This window comes from Lepus europaeus, chromosome 9, assembly GCF_033115175.1.
Source record: "Lepus europaeus isolate LE1 chromosome 9, mLepTim1.pri, whole genome shotgun sequence".
NCBI classification, from domain to species: domain Eukaryota; kingdom Metazoa; phylum Chordata; class Mammalia; order Lagomorpha; family Leporidae; genus Lepus; species Lepus europaeus.
This window is the reverse complement of record NC_084835.1, coordinates 39478458-39499694: the sequence shown is the minus strand read 5'-3', so window position 1 is coordinate 39499694 and position 21237 is coordinate 39478458. Positions and strand designations below refer to the sequence as shown.

The 21237-nt window shown below is 45.2% G+C and overlaps 1 protein-coding gene across 21 annotated transcripts in view; it reads left to right on the top strand.

Annotated features, from left to right (window-relative positions):
- The window catches only part of MAGI1 (membrane associated guanylate kinase, WW and PDZ domain containing 1), a 679462-nt gene that overhangs the window by 542730 nt on the left and 115495 nt on the right, over nucleotides 1–21237 (top strand). For all 21 annotated transcript variants that reach the window (XM_062201226.1, XM_062201229.1, XM_062201219.1 and 18 more), the window contains exon 3: nucleotides 3196–3315. In XM_062201226.1, coding sequence (XP_062057210.1) covers nucleotides 3196–3315 — 120 coding nt within the window. The remainder of the gene's footprint in view (nucleotides 1–3195; nucleotides 3316–21237) is intronic.

Sequence of the window (21237 nt, the reverse complement as noted above, 5' to 3'; positions counted from 1 at the left end):
ATGTTTCCTTATAGAAATCTGTTGGTTTCTTATCACGTCCACCCTATTATTTTTAGTCCATGCTCAATCGTCTGTTACCTGGACACACTGTGCTGTCTTCCTAGTTGGTCTTCCTGTCCCTGTTCTTGCCTCCTCTCTACTCTGCCATAGCCCTGTCTCTGTAAAGCCAGAGAACTGTGGAGATGAGTATTGAATTTGGGCACCACTATACTAAAAGCCCTTGAATGACCTATCATCCTCTGTTCCATCACTCTGCTTACAGTCATGCGACCCTTTGCCCTTCCCCCAGCAGGCCAGGCCAACCCCACATCAAAGCGTTTGGCTGTTCCCGCTTTCTGGGATGCTCTCCCCATCACCTCTGCCTTGCCAGGCCCTTTTCCTGATCGCCTCCTCAAAGTTGGCTTCCTGCTTGGCGCCTTCTTCCCTCTCTGAGAGGCTCTCTAGCCTTTTACTCTAAATCACTCTGAAATGCTTTCTCATCTTTTCACTCACAGAAGATGACTTGCACCTGAAATTGTATACTGTACTTATTCACATTTATAGTTATTTGCTGTCTCTCAGAATAAAATAAAAATACCAGTGTTGCTCAGCAGGCAGCATGCATTGAGGTCTTAAATATTCATTAAATGAAACATCTCTCTCTCTCTCTCTCTCTCTCTCTCTCTCACTCACACACACACAAACACGCATTTACGCATATGGTCTTCAGAAAGTTCTTGAAAAATGCATATTCTGAACAAAACTAAGCATGCCCTCGAAAAATTTTGAATATCAAACTAGATTTATCTTTTTTTAAGATTTATTTTTTATTTATTTGAAAGATAGAGTTATAGAGATAGAAGGAGGGAGGGAGGGACAGAGAGAGAAAGAGGAAGAGAGAGAGAGAGAGAGAGAGAGAGCTTCCATCCACTGGCTCACTCCCCAAATGGCCACAATGGCCTGGTCCAGCCCAGGTTGAAGCTAGGAGCCTGGAGCTTCTTCTGGGTTTCCCATGTGGGTGCAGGGGCCCAAGCACTTGGGCCGTCCTCCTTTGCATTCCTAGGCACATTAGCAGGGAGCTGGATTAAGTGTAGCAGCTAGGACTAAACCGGTGCCCATACAGGATGCTGGCATTGCAGACTGAGGCTTAACCTACTGTGCCACACTACTGGCCCCTGAATTTATCTTTCAGTTCCATTTTTCTTGAACTTTTTGAGGTTCCCTCTTATATATGCATATACATGATTTAAGATTATTGTAGTAGAGTTTGAACAATAATATTTAAATACTGCTAGCATTATTTCCTGGTGGGTTAAGCCATGTGGAAGACTCAGATGGAATTCTAGACTGCTGGCTTTGGCCAGCCCCAGCCCTGGCTGTTGCAGGGATTTGGGGAAGTGACCAGCAAATGGAAGATTGTCTCTGTTTCCCTTCTCCCGCCATGATTGCCTTTAAAATAAATAAACAAATCTTTAAAAAAAATTCGAGCAAGCCATTTCATTACATAATAGCATAAACTATACTATCTGCTAACATTGATTCAGAAAGCCCTCCAAAGGGATTATCTCATTTAATAATCAGAATATACTTATTGTGTAAGTACTATTATTATCCCTGCTAAGTAGACAAGGACACAGGAATAGCCAAAGCTAAGGGTCCAGCCGGGGCCCCAGAATGGAAAACCAGACCGTGACATTCCGACTACAGAGCCCTGCCCTGCAGCAGTACGTAATACCATCTTTATGTGTCTTGAGCACCTACTGTCTGCCTCATATCTGAGTTACAAGTCTGCAAGTTGTCAAAGACTTCAGAGACTCGTCATCACCTGACAGGGAAGTCAGAAATCAATGGGAAGCAATATACGAGAAGAGTTCTAGACAGGATAGGGCAGATTGCTTTCCCCAGAAAGCCCCAGTTTGTGGGGTATGGGAAGCAGATGGTTGTGATGCAGTGTTCTATTGATGATTTGGAGCTGTTGGAGACACTCGGATTTCAGGTGCTGGTAAAGTTGGGTGCATGTAGTCTGAATAAGGTATGCAACAAGTACCCAAGAGTATGGGTGCCCAGTGAAGTTGTGTGGATGTGATTATTCACATAGGCATCGATCACAGACTACATGGTGGTGATAACTTGAGAGCTGCCAGCTACATACAACTGGTTAATTTGTCGCTTTTCAAGTTTGACAAAGAGATCCCAGGAAAGGGAAAGCTTCTTGCTTATTATGTGGGAAATCATTCACTTCACATCATAGTTTAAGGATGCCTTGTGAGCTGCACTACATTGGTCATGTCCCTAATTTGAATATTTTAGCCAGCTGAAGCATTAGGTCTTGTTGGTCTGTCCTCATGTCTAACATAGGTTTCTAGTATTTTCTATGTCATTTCTTCCTATGTTTGATGCTCAGTGCTTCCACACCTTTGGTTGAGACTAGGCTTGCATGATAGATCTGTAGCCTAGCATCTAAGCCCAGTGGCTTCCATGCTCAAGAGGCTATAGATTGTTTCATAAGAGAAATTGTTAAATTTGTTAGCTTTTCACAAGATGAGCAGACTTAGGGGACAATTTTCTACCAAATGTGATGTCCTCTCTTCCTACTTAGAACTCGTGGGTGGCCTTTTTCCCCCCAACCATATTAATTACATGGAGAGCAATGGCATTTTAATCCTTGGGAGATGTCCAACCGCAGATCTTGGGCAATCACATTTCTCTAGTGATGTGTTTATGCAGTGGGTGTCATTTTCTTCAAAGGGCTTATTACATTGGAACTTGCCACTTCTATTGAGGAACACAAGGAGTTTGAGGCCTGTGATGAAAATATAAACCCCTTAGGCTCTGTACTTAAGGTGGATAACTTTTTAGTATGCACTAGAGCCTTCAAAAAGCTGCTGATTGTGTGTTGTATGTATATAAAATCCAGGTCGCCTTTTTCATTCAGTGCATTTTTAGAAACGGTAAATTTCTCTGTGGATTACCTAGCTATGCCAGGCTTTCTCATTCTCCTATTTGGGGGTTCCAGGCCCTAGAGGGTGGAAGTGAGGATACCATCTGACACAGAGAAGTTGCCTTTACTGGATTGGTCCCTGTCTGAACAGATAAAGTCGGCGGACTCTTGGGTAGGCCAGCCTACTGAACAGGTTATTTTAATTACCCCTGGATGGGGAACTTCCTGGGCGAGTTGACTGACGTTTTCTTGTGCCGTGGTTTTTCATCCTGTAGGCACGACCCGGTCTCCGAGAGAGGGAGAGGTACCCGGTGTGGACTATAACTTTCTGACTGTGAAGGAGTTCTTGGAGCTTGAGCAGAGCGGGACGCTGCTGGAAGTTGGCACCTATGAAGGTGAGTTTGTCCGCAGAGTGGCAGTGGGGCTGCTGCTCTCCCTGGTGTTTCAGAGGATCCAGAGCCATCAAAGCACAAATGTGTTATGGGCAAGGGAGGTCTCAATAAATGACAGGGACTGCAGTTCCCTTAACGTGGTACAATATATGGAGTGAAGCTTGGTGGGCCCTTTAAAATTGTTTTTTTATTTCTCCTGGAGTTTTCTTGTAACTTATTAACTTAAATGTGTGTGTGTGTGTTTAGTATGAACCTGTATCCTATTTGAAAGAAGAGGAGGAAAACTTGTGATTAATCACAAATGTGGCCTTATAGGAATGATATTTTCATTTCTAATTGGTTTTTAATGTGTTTTTGAGCAGAAAAGAACATTTACATGGTTTATAAAGTAAACAGTACTCAGTACTCAGTAAATCATCTTCTTCATGTACCTGCTCTCCCATCTGCCCAGTTTCTAATTCAATAGTACAATGGAAAAGGAAGACCTTTCTCTCTCTCTCTCTCACTGTCCACTCTGCCTATCCCAAAAAAAAAAAAAAAAAAAAAAGTTATCCTAATGAGATGGTAGCTTATTATGATTTTGATTTGAATTTTCCTGTGATTAATGAGTTGAGCACTTTTTCACCATTTGTATAGCTTCAGAAAGTTATATTTTTATTTATTTTTTTAAAAGATTTATTTATTTGCAAGTCAGAGTTACACAGAGAGAGGAGAGGCAGAAAGAGAGAGAGAGGGGGGGGGGTCTTCCATCCAATGGCTCACCCCTCAGATGGCTGCAACGGCCAGAAATGTGCCTATCCAAAGCCAGGTCCCAGGAGCTTCCTCTGGGTCTCCCACGTGGGTGCAGGGGCCCAAGCACTTGGGCCATCTTCCACTGCACTCCCGGGCCACAGCAGAGAGCTGAATTGGAAGTGGAGCAGCCGGGCCTCGAACCGGCGCTTCAGGCCAGGGCGTTAACCCACTGCACCACAGCGCCAGCCCCAGAAAGTTATATTTTTAAAAAGCAATGTAGTAGCTTTCTTAGTGTGATAGATGGACATAGGAAACTACAAACTAGCCCAATTAATTTTTTTATAATTATTACATTATATATCCTTTTATGAACTTAATTTTTGGATTTGTTGGATGGTCACGGGGGCATTTTAAATATGAGGCTTAAAAACAAAGGGTAAATACAAGGTAGACTGTTAAGTTGTTAGGGAGAATACAGCTTTAATGTTACAGGCAGTGGCTGTCGTTCAAGTCATGATCATGCGTCTTAGGTGTGTGGTTTCTGGTTTGACACTTTTGGAAGGGAAAAGGAAGGAGCATATTGTTGGTTCCTACTGCTCATTCCTAAGTTGTGCTTGTACATTACGCGTGTTTGGATTTTGTTCAACTTGCCAGTTGGGAACTCAGGGGTATTTTCTTCAGAGTATGCCTGATTCCCAGTTGGCTGAGTTTCCTGGAAGTAGGTGTGACTGAGTGGGCTATGGCCAGGCTCAGGGAGCTGAGAATGTTGAGGTCTAGGATGGGGGAAGGGAAGGGGAGGAGGGCTGTGGGCTCCTCCCGGATGTTGTCTTGCATGTGTGAGTCCAGTTTAAGATGCAGTGGCTGCAAACAGGGCAAGGAGGAGTCCTCGTTTGGAAAGCAGGCACTGAACTGTCAGTGTGTGAAGTTCATTGTGCTCACCTGTAGAGCCTGAGTCCCCCCTCTCAGAGGGCGGGGTCAGAGAGGAGAAACTTGTGACTGAGGTGACAAATGAACCTGGAAAAAGGAAAAGAAACTCATTTCATTCAGATAGGTCAATGACAAATTATATATAGGTGGAGTCGGTTCTTTTTCTCATTGAATTTCATCAGTGCGACAGGAAGGAGTAGCTATTATTATCACTGAAGTTTTACTTGGAAATGCTGAGGCTAAGTGACATGAAGTAACTCACTCAAGGTCAGACAGCCTGTTCCAGATGTAAGAGCAGTAACCAAACTCGTCTCCATTTGGCTGTCAGATCCTACTGTCTTTCCTGAAAACTCCCAAGAAGAATTTTCTGGATTTAACAAAGTTGTGACAAATCACAACCCATGAGTCCTGTAAGCTAACGGTCTAGTGGGTAGCAAAAGGGAAGTATTTTTCAGAAATAGCTGATTGTCTTAAATAAAACTATGTTTTTGTGAATGCTTTATTGGTTATTTTCAATTTGCAGTGTTCTCAATGCCTGGGATTAATTCTCTCCATTTTTTACCCATTTGACTGTACAGTGTTCCTCAACCTTTGACCTTTCGGTGGCATAATTTCCCTACCATATGAGATGGTTCACAATGTTTCAGAACCACTCAGAGTATATTATGTTGACTCTTAGAAGCTGCAAACAAAATGGAATTTTCATTAAATGCCAGACACAGGGCCGGGGAGCTTCCTGCCTTTGCCTTCCCTGGGCAAGGCCCGGATGCTGTCTGCCTCTGCCGGACACAAGGAGCAGCTTCCCTGCCTGCCTTTGATTTCAGCCCCTCTGCTGCAGCACCATGGGCCTTCCGGCAAGGTGCTTAATGCTCAGTGTCTCCATTTCCCCTTTGGTGAAATGAGGGTGATAATCATGCTTCCTCGTAGGGACGACTAAATGAGACAATAATTGGAAAGGGCTTAGCCAGTGTCTGACACGTGTTAGCCCTCCCTCAGCATTAGCTTACGTTGACACACTCTGCTGGTCCAAAGCTGCTCCTGTCCTGCATTCCCTCTGTTCTTGGGTTTTCCAGTAAATAGCATTCCTGGCTCCCCAGTTCCTCCCAGCGTTTTCTCCTCCCCCCCATTTCTTTCTCTTAAACTCTGCTGGTTCCAGACAACCACAACACAACGTACTCTTTTTTTTTTTTTTTTTTAAATTTTTGACAGGCAGAGTGGACAGTGAGAGAGAGACAGAGAGAAAGGTCTTCCTTTTGCCGTTGGTTCACCCTCCAATGGCCGCCGCGGTAGCGCGCTGTGGCCGGCGCACCGCGCTGTTCCAATGGCAGGAGCCAGGTGCTTCTCCTGGTCTCCCATGGGGTGCAGAGCCCAAGCACTTGGGCCATCCTCCACTGCACTCCCTGGCCACAGCAGAGAGCTGGCCTGGAAGAGGGGCAACCGGGACAGGATCGGTGCCCCGACCGGGACTAGAACCCGGTGTGCCGGCGCCGCGAGGCGGAGGATTAGCCTGTTGAGCCACGGCGCCGGCCCGTACTCTTTTTTTGTTCTTTAAAGATTTTGTCTTGCTTTTTACGTTTTGTAGTTTTGTTTTTTTTTTTTTTTTAATGATTTTTTTTATTTGAAAGGCTGAAAAAGAAGGAGAAACTGAGAGAGAAAGAGATCTTTTATCCTCTGCTGGTTTACTTCACAAATGACCACAATGGCTGGGGCTCAGGCAGTCCAAAGCCAGGAGCCAGGAACTCCATCCTGGTCTTCTACCTGGGTGTCAGGGGTTCAAGCTCTCGGGCCATCTTCCACTGCTTTCCCAGGCATATTAGCAGGGAGCTGGATCAGAAGTAGAGGAGCAGGTACCTGAACCAGCACTCTAATAGGGGATCCTGGCATCATAGGTGGCATCTTAATTCACTGCATCCCAGCAACAACCCCACGAAATAACCTATAAAGCAAGACACTTTTAAATTCTTAAGGAAAAGTAATAAATGGATGTGATGCGATAATTCCCACAATGAACTTAAAAATATCTCAGTGTGAGTTGTGTCCCCTCCTCTGTGTAAGTAGCCAGTGTTAATGGATCTATGACAAATGCTCAGAAAATGGATGCACAAATAGCATGTTCATATGCATAGTTGTTTGTTTTAATGTATTCCTGGCCTTTTTTGATTGGTCTACCTTGGAGATCTTCCTGCATTACCCGACATGGTTCTTTGTAAATGATGCTTGATGTCATAGCATATAAATATGCGTGATTTATTCAACCAGTCCCCTGGGAATGGCCATTTTCAATGTCCTCTACCGTAGCCCCTCTTTTATTGATGGTGTTGTAATCAACAGTGCAGCAGTGAGCATCCTTGGGTGAATATACTGAGACATTACTGTGAATGTCACTGTAGGGAAACTTTCTGTCAGTGTAGTTTTGAAACAAGCCCTTGTATGCAGATATAATCCATTTCAAGAAGTATTTTATTGAGCATTTATTTTGGGTGAGACATGGTCCTGAGACCATAGTGTAACGTACAGGGTAGGTGACCACACAGTAGCTCTGACACTGAAGGGCTTATTCTTGGTGGTTAGTTTTTGTTGCTGACACCTGTGCAGTGCATCCTACATGCTGAGTGCTGTTGAGCATCGTCTCATTCCACCTTCCCAACAAGCTTATGAGGTACTGTTTGTTCTAAACAATTTATTTATTTGAGAGACGGAGTTACAGAGAGAGGGAAAGACACAGAGAGAGGGGTCTTCCATCTGCTGTTTCACTGCCCAAAAGGCCACAAGAGCCAGAGCTGTGCCAGTCCAAAGCCAGGAGCCAGGAGCTTCTTCTGGGTCTCCCGAGAGGGTACAAGGGACAAAACACTTGGGCCATCTTCCTAAGCTTTCCCAGACCACTAGCAGAGAGGTGGAGTGGCAGAGGAACAGCTGGGACTCGAACTAATGCCCATCTGGGTTGCCGTTGGCACAGACGGAGGCTTAACCTATGCCAGCCCCCTGAGGTATTGTTTATACCTGTTTTACAAAAGAGGAGCATGAGGTCCCGAGATGCCTGTGATCTTTCCTGTTGACTTGGAGAGACAGAGATAGAACTAGGATTCAAGGTCAGGCTGTCTGGCTCTTGAATCTATGGCCCCTCAGTCTTTTTGAAATGAATTAAATGTAAGCAATTTGAAGAGAAGTGTTCTGAGACTCCTGGGCACTCCATGTCATCTAGTGTCAGGGGAGATGGCTGGAGGAGGTGAAGCTTGTGGAAGGGTGAGTAAGGGGGTGCAAGCCAGTGAGCTTAGTAGTCAGCAGCGGGCCATGGGCCTAAATCCAATGAGTGAGCGTGGTGGACCAAGAGTGCCTTCTGGGGGCAAGCGTAGTGGTGTTAGGTTATGCTGCTGCTTGAAACACTGGCATCCCATATGGGCACTGATTCGAGTCTCAGCTGCTCCACTTCTGATCCGGCTCCTTGGTAGTGTGCCTGGGAAAGCAGCAGCAGATGGCCCAAGTGCTTGGACTCCAGCACCCAAGTGGGAGACCCAGATGAAGTTCCTTGCTTCTTGGCTTCAGCCTCTTGTAGCCTTGGCTATTGTGGTAATCCGGGAAGTGAACCAGTGGAAGGAGGACATTTCTCTCTCCTTCCCTCCCTCCCTCCCTCCCTCTTTGTAACCCTGCCTTTCAAATAAACAGATCAATCCTTTTAAAAAAACAAAACAAAAGAACAACAGCTTCTAGAAACATCAGAGAAGTAACCACGTCCAACTTTGTTTAAAAGCAGTGCTATCCAGTGAGAACTTTGTTCAGCACTAAAAGTGGTTGAGTATTCTCAGCTATCCTATAGGGTAGGCACTAGCCCATGTGGCTGCTGTGACTGAAAAGCTGAATTTCAAAGTATCTTAAAAGTTAATAGAACTTTCTTTAAGTAGCCACATATGGTTGGTGGCTGTTGTATTTTACATAACAATTTTAGAATGAAAGATGCAGAAAAGAAGCGTGCGAGTTACTCTCCTGTCTCACCAGCCTACTTCTCAGAGCCAAGCGTGTCTCAAGAGTGAAGGTCCTTTTAAAAAGCATAGTTCTGAGTCCTCCCAACGCCGTGGAGAGGTGATCTTCTGCGGACACACTCCGTGATATGCAGGCAAGGAGAGTGAGCCAAGAAAAGCGCAAAGCCTGATAACCTGGGGGATTTTCTTTCAAGCCCAATATTTGTTTGACATTTAGATTGGCAGGGTTGTAGGATTTGAGAGTGGAACTGCCGTCCAGTTCATCTCTTCAGATGACAGAGATAGATTGGTCTAAGGCACTAAAGGGAATGAAGGACAAAAACCTGATCGATGCCTGGTACCTAGGTCACGTGGCAGGCAGGGCCGGGAGGCTGGTATTTCCTGTGAATGAAACCCGACATTTCTTTTGTAGCTTCAATGACTCATGTGCATTTGTTCATTAAAGATAAGTTGCTGAATAACATCAGAGACAGGGGAGAGACAGGTGTTCAGTACAACAGTATAGATGCCACTTGGGATGCCCACATCCAATATTGGAGTGCCTGGTTCAAGTCCTAGCTCCTCTGCTTCCTTCCATTCTAGCTTCCTGCCATTGTGAACCCTGGGAGGCAGCAGATGATGGCCCAAGTGTTTTGGGCCACTTAAGAGGCCCAGCCTGAATCCTGGATTCCGGGCTTCAGCCTGGCCTCACCGTTGACTGTTGAGGCTATTTAGGGAGTGACTCAATGGATGGAAGATCTCTTTCTATCTGTGTCTCTTTCTTTCTCACTGCCTTTAAAATAAAATTTGAAATAGACCAAATTTTTGCAAAGTAGGTATGGTCACTTTATGGGTCTTACTGTCTAGTGGATGAGACAGCTTGTTCAAATAGCTAACAGATACCCAATTGTGTGTGAAGATCTTTAAGGGAGACCCTAAGATGGAGAGATTTGTTGTCTGTGGAACTGGTAAAAATTTCCCTAGTACAAATAGTAATTGGGGTGAAATCAAATGAGTGGGCTATATTTAGGATGCTAGATTTACCAAATAAAAACACAGAACATCCTGTCTTGTGTTTATCTGGCAACTCCAGTTGGAATTGGCTTTGGACATCATTACTGTTGGTGGTACTAAACACTTGACTGAACCTGGAGATAACTGTGTGGTTAAAAGCCGCATTTGGGGAGCCAGTGCTGTGGCGTTATGGATAAAGCCACTGCCTGGGGTGCTAGCGTCCCATATGAATGCCAGTTCGGGTCCCAGCTGCTCCACTTCCAATCCAGCTCTCTGCTAATGCACCTGGGAAAGCAGCAGCAGATGACCCAAGTCCCTGGGCCCTTGTACCCATGTGAAAGACCAGGAAGAAACTCCTGGCTCCTAGCTTCTGCCTGGCCCAGCCCTTGCTATTGGGGGGATTTGGAGAGTAAACTAGAAGATAGTAGACTCCCAACACAATAGACAGCCTTCTTTCCTATATATGGAAACTCACAGTGATCCCTCACAAGGTATAGAAGTCCTGAAAAAGTTCATGGAAAATGGCCGGCGCCGCGGCTCACTAGGCTAATCCTCCGCCTTGCGGCGCCGGCACACCGGGTTCTAGTCCCGGTCGGGGCACCGATCCTGTCCCGGTTGCCCCTCTTCCAGGCCAGCTCTCTGCTGTGGCCAGGGAGTGCAGTGGAGAATGGCCCAAGTGCTTGGGCCCTGCACCCCATGGGAGACCAGGATAAGCACCTGGCTCCTGCCATCGGATCAGCGCGGTGCGGCGGCCATTGGAGGGTGAACCAACGGCAAAAGGAAGACCTTTCTCTCTGTCTCTCTCTCACTGTCCACTCTGCCTGTCAAAAAAAAAAAAAAAAAAGTTCATGGAAAATGTGTATTATGAAAAAACTTTTTTTTTTTTTTTGACAGGCAGAGTTAGACAGTGAGAGAGAGACAGAGAGAAAGGTCTTCCTTTCATTGGTTCAACCCCCAAATGGCCGCTACGGCTAGCGCGCTGTGCCAATCTGAAACCAGGAGCCAGGCATGTCCTCCTGGTCTCCCATGTGGGTGCAGGGCCCAAGCACTTGGGCCATCCTCCACTACCTTCCCGGGCCACAGCAGAGAGCTGGCCTGGAAAAGGAGCAACCAGGACAGAATCCGGTGCCCCGACCGGGACTAGAACCCGGAGTGCCGGTGCCGCAGGCGGAGGATTAACCAAGTGAGCCATGGTGCCAGCTATGAAAAAACTTAGGAGTGGGTTTCAAACCTTTTTTTTTTTTTTTTTTTTTTTTACATTTTTATTTAAGATTTATTTTTTACTTATTTGAAAGGTGGAGTTACAGAGGATCTTCCATCTGCTGGTTCACTTCCCAAATGGCTGCAACAGCCAAGGCTGGGCCAGGCCAAAGCCAGGAGCCAGGAGCTTCTTCCTGGTCTCTCACATGGGTACAGGGGCCCAAACACTTGGGCCATATTCCACTGCTTTCCCAAGTGCATTAGCAGGGAGCTGGATAGGAAGTGGAACAGCTGGGTCTTGAACTGGCACCCATATGGGATGCCAGCATCACATACGGAGGCTTCACCCGCTGTACCGCAATGCCAGCCCCTCAACACTTTTTGCACCATAATAAATGTTTCTTACAATTCCATTTTCCACAAACTTTTGGAGGTGTCCTTGAAGAACTTACTAGCAGAGTTTGTCATCTCTGCGATTTGAGCCAACTTCTCTTTGTCACTGGGCTGAATTGCCAGCAAGGCAAGGTAAGAAATGGTAAGACTACCTCCTTGGCTCAGCTTCCTAGTTGTGGAACTGAGCTAATTTATTTGATAGGCTACATGAAGTAAATCAGCTGAACCATCTCTCCCTTGCCTTGCTATGGTTTTGTTTTATTTTGTTCCTGTTGACACTAAGCTCTGTGAGACAGGTTTCTGCCTCAGCCAGCCCTGGGGACTTCTCAAGGAGAGAGATTACAAGGGATGAACTATCCAGAGGGGGTGGTTCCAAACATGCCTGTTTTACAAATGCCTCTGGGTAGACGAGGCTGATTATTTGCTTTGAGCAGTGCGAAGGTTTTCCTTCAGCATAGATGTGCAATGCCAGGGTGACATTTCAGATTGGAGTTATGGGTTGGATATTTCTGCATGTTCATTAGGAAAGGGATGTCAGTCTTCAATAATGTGACTGTTGTGCTTCCTAGAAGGTCTGCAAAAATGCAGCTGCCAATGGTATACTTTGGGGGACACAGCGATACCACGGGGTTGAAGAGAGTTCTTATTTGTCATTGAGGAAAACGAGACTGTCTAGAGTCCTGCTTTTTGGCAGGCCCTGGAAGCCATCTGTCGTGATAAGCTCTGTTGGCAAACTCGACCACAGAATGCTCTCTGTTGATAATGCAAGTAACCAAATGAAATCTGTGCTGCAATTGGCTGTTGCTCTGCATGAAGATGGAGGGAAAGGCTGGAGCTGGCCAAGTGTTGCTTGCATTTCCTGCTCAGAGATCTCCAAGGATTCCTTGAGTTAAGAGCAGAGACGAATGCACGTTTAAATGCCAGTCATCATTTATGAGTTGTGTGCCTCTCAGTGTCTGCATTAGAAAATGGGAATATTGGTGCCTTTTTTTTTTTTTTTCCCCAAGATGGTTAGGAAGAATAGAGTAATTGAGGCAGGCCTTTGGCACAGGAGTTAAAGATACTACTTGAAGTGCTGCGTCACATATCGGAGTGTGTGGATTTCATTTCCAGCTCTGGCTCCTTACTCCAACTTCCTGCTAATGTTCAAGAGGTAGCAAGTGATGGCTCAAGTACTTGGGTGCCTGCCACCCATATGAGGGACCTGGATCCAGTTGAGTAGGTCCTGGCCCAGTCCTCACTTTACACATGTTTGCTGAGTAAGTCAGTGAATGGAATATCATTTATATTAGTAAATGAGTGGGTAGTCACGTATAGTAGGTATACTTTTTTAAATGCTCTTTGAATCTGTGTTCTCATATATTCTATGGCTCATGTACATTAAAAACATTTTTTAAAAGTTCATGAAAAATGGTTTTAAAAGATAAATTTATTTTGGTGCAAAACATTTTTGAAATCCAGGCAGAGAGGACTCTTCAAAGAGCTCATGGAAAATGTGTATTATAAAAAAAAAGTCAGCATGAATTTCAGATTTTTTACACCAAAATAATTCTTTTCATTCCAATTTTCCATAAACTTTTTGAAGCCCTTTCGTATTTTTGTCTTTACCCTGTGGCTAGTGAAGCTGAAAAGAAAAAGATCCTTTACCTTGCTCAGGGGGACATAGCTGTTAGTTTCTTTTGTCCTGCAGGCATTTGTGTGGGAAGCCTCATGGCACTGGCCAGGACACAGTTCTTATTACAGGTCAGTGAGTTCTTGGCCCGTGGTGCCTGTAGGTCATATTTTTCAGGGTGGGGCAGGTGGGAGAGGAAGAACAGAGAGAAAGCGCTGGTCTCTGTGGATGATGGCATCACGGGCTGAGGAGGCAAGTGGTGAAGTGAAGTGATGAGGATCTGCAGCAGTGCGGATGAAGTACGTTTTGGGGCTGGGAAGAAACTGCAAAAACCGGATCCGCAACACAGATGTTGAGGAGGATCCTAGGCTGGAATTCCTGTGCACTCTCTCCACTGGTTCATTTACTTATTCTGCAGAGAATCGCCTAGTGACAGTGTGTGCATAATACTGTTAGGCCTGGGGACACAGTTGTGTACAAAACTAGGTCAGGCCCCTGCCCTCATGGAAGTGAGGGGTCTAAGGGGAAAGACTGATTTATTTTTTTTAAAAAAGACTTACATTTATTCATTCAAAGGCAGAGTGCCAAGTGATAGAGATCTTCAGCCCACTGGTTTACTCCACAAAAGCCCACAGCAGCCAGGACTGGGCCAGCCTGAAGCCAGGAGTCAGGACGACATCTCGGTCTCCCCTGTGGGTGGCAGGGACCCAAGGACTTGCTCTGTGATCTGTTGCCTTCTTGGATGCATTAACAGGGAGCTGGATTAGAAGCAGAGCAGCCAGGACTGGAACCTGCCCTAGGATGCAGGATCCTGATCTTGCAGATGGTGGCTTAACCTGCTATGCCACAGTGCTGGACCCTGGGAGACTAATACTGACGAATGAATCAGACTGGCAAATACAGCCAGGGGCATTAGGAAGGAGAGGTTCATGGTTCCCTGAGGACATACTAGAACTAATCAGGACAGCTTTGATCTTGTTCCTGGGCTCAGAGGCACTGTCCCTGAGTCCTGAGGATGAGTAGGTATTCCTGGGGTGAGGGACAGGTGGAGGAGGGGGACTCTGAGCTATAAGACAAGAAGGCTACATAGTTTGCAAATAGGAGCTTAAAGAGGCCCAGGAGGTTCAGAGCAGAAAGAGCAAGCAGAAGGCAACTGAGAAAAAGTGCTTGGCGAGTGGGTGAAGGTCTCTGCCTCGAGGTCCAGGGAGAAACAGATCTGTGCTGAATGCCCGTGTGTCCGTGTACTCTGTGCATATGTGCGCTTTATATAGAAAGAGACGATGATTTTGACAACCATTCCCTAAAAGCAGGGAAGCCATGTTTGTCCCCTTGGGAGTCACATTGCCCTGGTGGACAGGTGTCCTCTGGATTCCCAGTCCCTGTGGTCACTGCCATCCTGGCTTCCTGCATATTTTCAAAAGCTTCTCCTGTAGAGACAGCTCCTCTGCTGTGCCTGCTCGCCATTGGCTGCTCTGAGCCTCCGCCTTCCTCGTCGTCCATCCACAGAGGGTGATCCCTGGACCAGTAAACGCAGCATCACCTGAGTACTTCTTAGAAAGTCCCAGTCTAGGACCCACGGTGGCCTACAGAATTTGCAGTTGCATTTACTGTGATCTCATTGTCTGCACATTACCGTTCAAGACAACTGATGCACACTGTGTAGAACCACTGTGAAGATCATGGTGTAGTCCCAGTTTTACGTTTTATTTCCAGCTCCTGGCTCAAAGAAGTCTCTCTGGAAGTGAATGAGTGAATGTAAGTGTGTGTGTGAGGTCATACAGATTTGATTCATTCTGACTTAAATCCAGGGTTATAGGCCCCCTTAAATATTTTATAAAGCTCTAAAAATTGATTTGAAGGCCCTATTAATTTTTAAATGTGTGTCAGAAGGTATATTCGTTGGCTTGGTCATGGTCAGCAATTGTGCCTATTAATTAAGGCCAGCAGGGCCTTCCTCTTAGATCTTCCGTTGTCCTTCCCTTCCCTCCCTCGCCGCCAGCCCTGTTGACTTCTGTTGTAGAATCAGTTCTGAGAATAGCAGCAGATAGAACACATCCCCGCTTGGGAGGGAGCCGGGCTACCTAGGGAACTGTGTGTTGGGTAACATGGAAGCCCTGGGACATCAGGCTCATGGCTCATAGAAACTGTTCAACCTGTCAAGTGCTAGCCTTAATTAACTTTTTAGTCATTTATCGTTTTTAAAATAATTTTTATTTAACACTGTTAAGTGATCAACATATTCACACCATGTCTCTTGTGCATGGTGTGTGTTGTCTGTAAGGTTTGTGTCTTGATCTTGCCAAGATTTTGCTTGATGATGAGCAGAGTAGAAACTTGATCAAATAGGTAATTTTCCAGAAGGTGTAGGGGTCATGAACTCAAAAAGGCCTGAGAGGCCAGGCAAATTAAGTAAGAGTACATAGGCTGGTAGAGGCTGTGGCATTCGGGAGTGTGTGACCCATGCTGCCTGTGTTCCACAGCAGAGACAATTCATAGCAACCTAACCCCCCAGCCGGAAACCCAGGACTACGGACGGACTCACCAAAAGTCAGTTCATTCACTGACCAGTTTGTGAGTTATTAAGGAGTTTTTGAAGCTTTAGATTTCCTTACATGCTGACTCGGGCCTCCCTGTATCCCTGTATCTGCCATCTCTTTGCGGTGCCTTAGGGAAGTGCTCTACTTTCGGTGCAAGGGATTTGTTGAGCAAGGGCTGGGCAGAACCAAAACACTTGTCTGCGCAAGTCTTTGATTCACTGAGTGAGTTGGGAGTGAGTTGACTTTAAACTCCTACACTTGCTTATCAGCCTTGCCTGTAAGAGATGGAGTCCATGCGAGCAGACTTTGCAGTTTGTCAAGCAGCATTGAGAATTTTGATTTTTGTTGGAAATAGCACATTTCTGAATGTTGGTCACTAATTCAAATTACATAAAAGTGATGTGTAGGTAGAAAAGTCTCAAACCATGTCTCTCAAGGTCTGATGCTCAGTGGGTAGAACAACACGAGGTAGAAGCTTTTCTGCAAAATTTACAGTATGACAAATAACAAATGCTAGATAGAGTTGAATAATAACAACATCTCATATTTGTAACACCTTGTATTTTTTTTTAAATCGGCAAAAAAATTGTACTGGAGGGCACGGTGCTGTGGTATAGTGGGTAAAATCACCATCTGCAGTGCTGGCATCCCACATGGGCGCCAGTTTGAGACCTGGCTGCTCCATTTCTGACCCAGCTCCCTGCCAATGGCCTGGGAAAATGACAGAGAATGGCCTAACTGCTTGGGCCCCTGCTACCCTTTGTGGGAGACCTGAAGAAGCTCCTGGCTCCTGGCTTCAGCCTGACCTAGCCCTGGCTGTTGCTGCCATCTGGGGTAATGAACTAGTCGGTAGAAGATTCTCTCTCTCTCTCTCTGTGTGTGTGTGTGTGTGTGTCTTGCCCTCTCTCTGTAACTTTGACTTCCAAATAAATAAATCAATATATTTTTTAAATGGCACTAGCTGATGATCCCAGTCCTCCTTGGATGTCACTACAGCTGGTGCTTCCATTTCCATGTCAGCACTCAGGAGATGAAGGGTAGAAGAGCTTGCTTGCTTTTTCCTTCACAGCAGTGAAAGAAGAGAATGCAGTTACCATGTGCCACACCCTTCAAATACTTTATCTCTCTAGAAATGGGTGACACTGGCATTCAGTAGCACTGGCTCTCCTGGAGGACTTCAGTGTGGGCAAAAAGCACTTAGTAGACCATCTCAGTTTTGTCCTCAGAAAAGTGTCCTCAGTGTGAGCTGGGTTTTCAGAGAATCCTGATTTGAAGGTTGAGGACAAAAGCTTTTTTTTTTTTTTTTTTTTAATTAAAAAAAAGATTCATTCATTTATTTGAAAGGCAGTTACAGAGAGGCAGAAGCAGAGAGAAGACTTTGATCCACTGGTTCATTCCCCAGATGATTGCAACTGCCAGAACTGTACCTATCCAAAGCCAGGAGCTTCTTCCAGGTCTCCACGTGATATAGGGCCCAAGGACTTGAGCCATCTTCTACTGCTTTCCCAGGCTGTAGCAGAGAGCTTGATTGAAAGTGGAGCAGCCAGGACTCAAACTGGTGCCTGTATGGGATGTCAGCACTGCAGGTGGTGGCTGTACCCTCTACACTACAGCACTGGCCCCAAGGACAAAAGCTTTTTACAAAAGGGTTACGTGAAGGCTGGTGAGTGCCAGTTTGCATCCCAGCTGCTCCACTTGCCTATCCAGCCAGCCGCAAATGTTCCTCGGAAAGCACTGGAAGATGGCTCAAGTGTCAGGGCCCGTGTAACTCAGCCCACATAGAAGAAAAGGATGGAGTTCCAGGGTCTTGGCTTCAGCCTGGTACAGCCCTACCTGTTGCAGCCCTTTGGGGAGTGAACTCACGGATGGAAGATCTTCTTCCTCTCCCTCTCCATTTCTCTTTGCATTTCAAATAAATAAATGAATAAATCTTTTTAAAAAAATGCTTAAATGACTTGACTGTGGTCACACAGCTGGTCAGTAGTGAGATTTTGAATTCTGGGCTGACTCATCTAAGCTCTTTATCAATATGAGGGCACTTCCCAAAGTACATGGAAAAATAGAATTAAAAACTAAATTAATTTTGGTGGAAAAATTTGAACTGATTCCTAATTTTTTATGATGTATTTTCCATGAACTTATTATTATTTTTTTAATTCAAGAGGCATGGGAACAGAGACAGTTGTGGGGAGAGAGAGAGAGAGAGAGAGAGAGCGAGCGAGCGAGCGCAACAGAGTTCCTACCCACTGATTCACTCCCCAAATGCCCATGATGGCCAGGGCTGCGACTGGGGCCAAATTCAGGAGCCAAGAACTCAACCAGAGTGTTTCACATGGGTGGCAGGGACCCAACTACTTGAGCTATCAATGCTGCATCCTACAGTCTGCATTGGCAGAATGGAGAGCCAGAGCCAGTAATTGAATCCAGGCACTCCAATATGAAATGTGGACATTTTAATCCCTGTCTTTACCTTTAGGCCAAATGCCTGCCCCTCAAATTTTGTTTGGGGGGTGTGAGGGAGAAAGAGAGAGGGACAGACAGAAGAGAATGATCCTGTCTGATGGTTTACTCTTGATACACCCACATTGGCTGTGGCTGGATCTAAGCCAAAGCGAGGAGTCAGGAACTCAATACAATTCTCTGACAATGGTGAGAGGAACCCAGGTACTTAAGCCATCACTGCTGCCTCCTAGAGTCCACATTAGCAGGAAGCTGGAGTGAAGAGCTGGAGCCGGGTATTGAACCCAGGATACAGGGATCCTAACTGCTAGGCTAAACATCTACCTCCCATGAACTTTTAGAAGACCACTGGTGTAGATTACTGAGGCTTCTCAGGATTGTTAATTCATAAACATGAGATTAAGGCGAATGAAAATGCTGGTGTTTGACGGTTTATGTCTTCTGTAGTGATTTCATATGGTTCAACCTGATAATGTTCACTTCATCTGTCTCCCATCATTCTGAAGCTAATTCTCAAGAAAGAGGCGATACTGCTGAACAAGTGGATTGTTCTGAGGCTGTGTGGTGTTGCATTGACAGATGTGCTAATCACTTTACTAACTTAAAGACTTTGAACTTGAAAAACAAGGGTGGTTACCTACTGGGAAATTATGAAATTTAGGTGTTAATTTTATTTTCCAGCATTTGTTTCTGGTATGAACTGAATATCAATGGTTTAATTGACTGTTAAATAGTAAGTTTTTTGAGTGGACTTCAGTTTCATAGTATTGAAACAATGTGGTTATAAATTATAATTATGAGGCCGGCGCCGTGGCTCAATAGGCTAATCCTCCGCCTTGCGGCGCCGGCACACCGGGTTCTAGTCCCGGTTGGGGCACCGGATTCTGTCCCGGTTGTCCCTCTTCCAGGCCAGCTCTCTGCTGTGGCCAGGGAGTGCAGTGGAGGATGGCCCAAGTCCTTGGGTCCTGTACCCCATGGGAGACCAGGAGAAGCACCTGGCTCCTGCCATCGGATCAGCGTGGTGCGCCGGCCGCAGCGCGCCTACTGCGGCGGCCATTGGAGGGTCAACCAACTGCAAAAGGAAGACCTTTCTCTCTGTCTCTCTCTCACTGTCCACTCTGCCTGTCAAAAACTAAAAATAAATAAATAAATAAATAAATAAATTATAATTATGAGTAAAGGGTCATACACTGTAGTCACATCTTTCAGGGGAAGTTTCTTATTGATAGATATTAGCCCTAATTTAATATCTAATTCTAAAATGCATATGTTGTTTCTGTATGTTAGTGGTTGGAAGGAATTAAAAGTAAATTCAATAGATTTTTTTTTTCTCACTGTGATGATTTTTCAATTGGTTAACCATCTTAATTCCATGTTTCACTGAAGAATCTTTAGTCTATGAAAATGTTAGCTCTTAGCCTATTTAGATCGTCAAGGAAGGAGGGGAAGTCCTTGGACCTAACCTCTGTCACAGTGCAAGGTGAAGTGCGTTTTTGGCCTCATGGATGTGCTGATTCTTCCTTGCCCAAGTGTTTGCCCCTAAAAACACAAAGAAGATGCCCTTCAGCAAGCTGTTTCTACTGCTCCCTGTGCCTTTCACTTGGAGACATGCACAGAGTTTTCTGAACAGTGTGATGGATCCCTTGCTCTGAGAAAACGTCAACACTTGAGTACAAGGCTCCACCTGGGATCCTTCCCAGTGAAGCGTGATGTGCTTGTATCTATTGCTTTTGTAAAGCTTAAGTTTCCCCTGCTGCCACACACAGACTGTTACACCACTCTTGAAGAAAGTGGGGGTGTGTGTTAAATTGGATGATGATTCAAAAGAATGTTTTAAAGAAATGTCAAACCCTCTTCTGTAGAAGAAAATTTAACTACAAAGATAAGGCAGCTAATTATTTACCACCTGTACACCTTAGGAAGAAGAAAATGTTACAGTCTCCATTTGCCTTTTCTTTATGCTTTTACAATAAAATGTATGTTATGGAACTGGTACTGAGGTGATCAGTGGAATTGGGTCCTAGGAAAGCGACAGCATAAATAGGATTTATTGTTGCTTACGAATTCTGCTTTACTGAGCATAGAATTACAAACATTGATAATTCTAGGGCCTAACATCATCTTTCTGGCCTTGATCTAAAAGACAAAAAATGGTGAATAAATCATTGGCATTCTAATGTTGATGTGTATAATTATGTAGTCACTGAATACTATTGATTATAAACTGTGCTTTTTAAACTTTGATTTCTTTCTCAATGTCTTTCCCCCTCTTTCTGTAACTCTGCCTTTGAGATAAATAAAATAATAAATAAAATAAATCATTTTTGAAGAGGGAGAGAACAACAGGAGAGAGGTCTTCATCCAGTGGTTCACTCCCAAAGTAGCTGAAAGGGCTGTGACTGGACCAGGTCAAAGCCAGGAGCATGGAACTGCATCCAGCTCTCCCACATGGGTGATAGGGACCCGGGAACTTGGGCCATCATCTCCTGCTGCCTTCCCAGGCATATTAGCAAGGGAGCTGGATCTGCAGCCGAGAGGCTGGGACTGGTGCTCATATGGAATGTCACAGTCAGTTGTGCCACAATTCTGGCTCCTTAAAGCTGCCTTTTTAAGCTTTAAAAATAAGTTATTTCTTTAGAGCATTGCACTTTTTCCTAATTTTAAAAGGCAAACATGTGCCTTAGTGTTGTAACTTGTTAGGCTTTTTCTACTGCAAATGTAAAATACATGTATTTATTTTGAAAAATGCAAAAACCTGTTTCTGTACCACTCAGAATCATACAGCACACTATAGTGGGACAGGTACCAAACTTGGGAGAAATATGGCTGAAAATGGCCAGAAGGGTTAGCCCCAAAGGGATGCCCGTAGCCCCCCAGGGTTCTGTGTTACCAGTGACAAGGGTTTGTCCCCACCCCTGCCGACTCTGAGAGGCAAGTCTGCCACTCAGTTAAAGAGGCGCCACGTGCAGTTCACTGTCCTCCCTTTTCAGTATTGCCCTGGTTCCCTCTTGAAGAGTCCCCGTATTCAGGGACGGTGACCTCAACTTTTTAGCCCTGTAAGGATGCCAGCAGCAATGAATTTTCTATTTTCTGC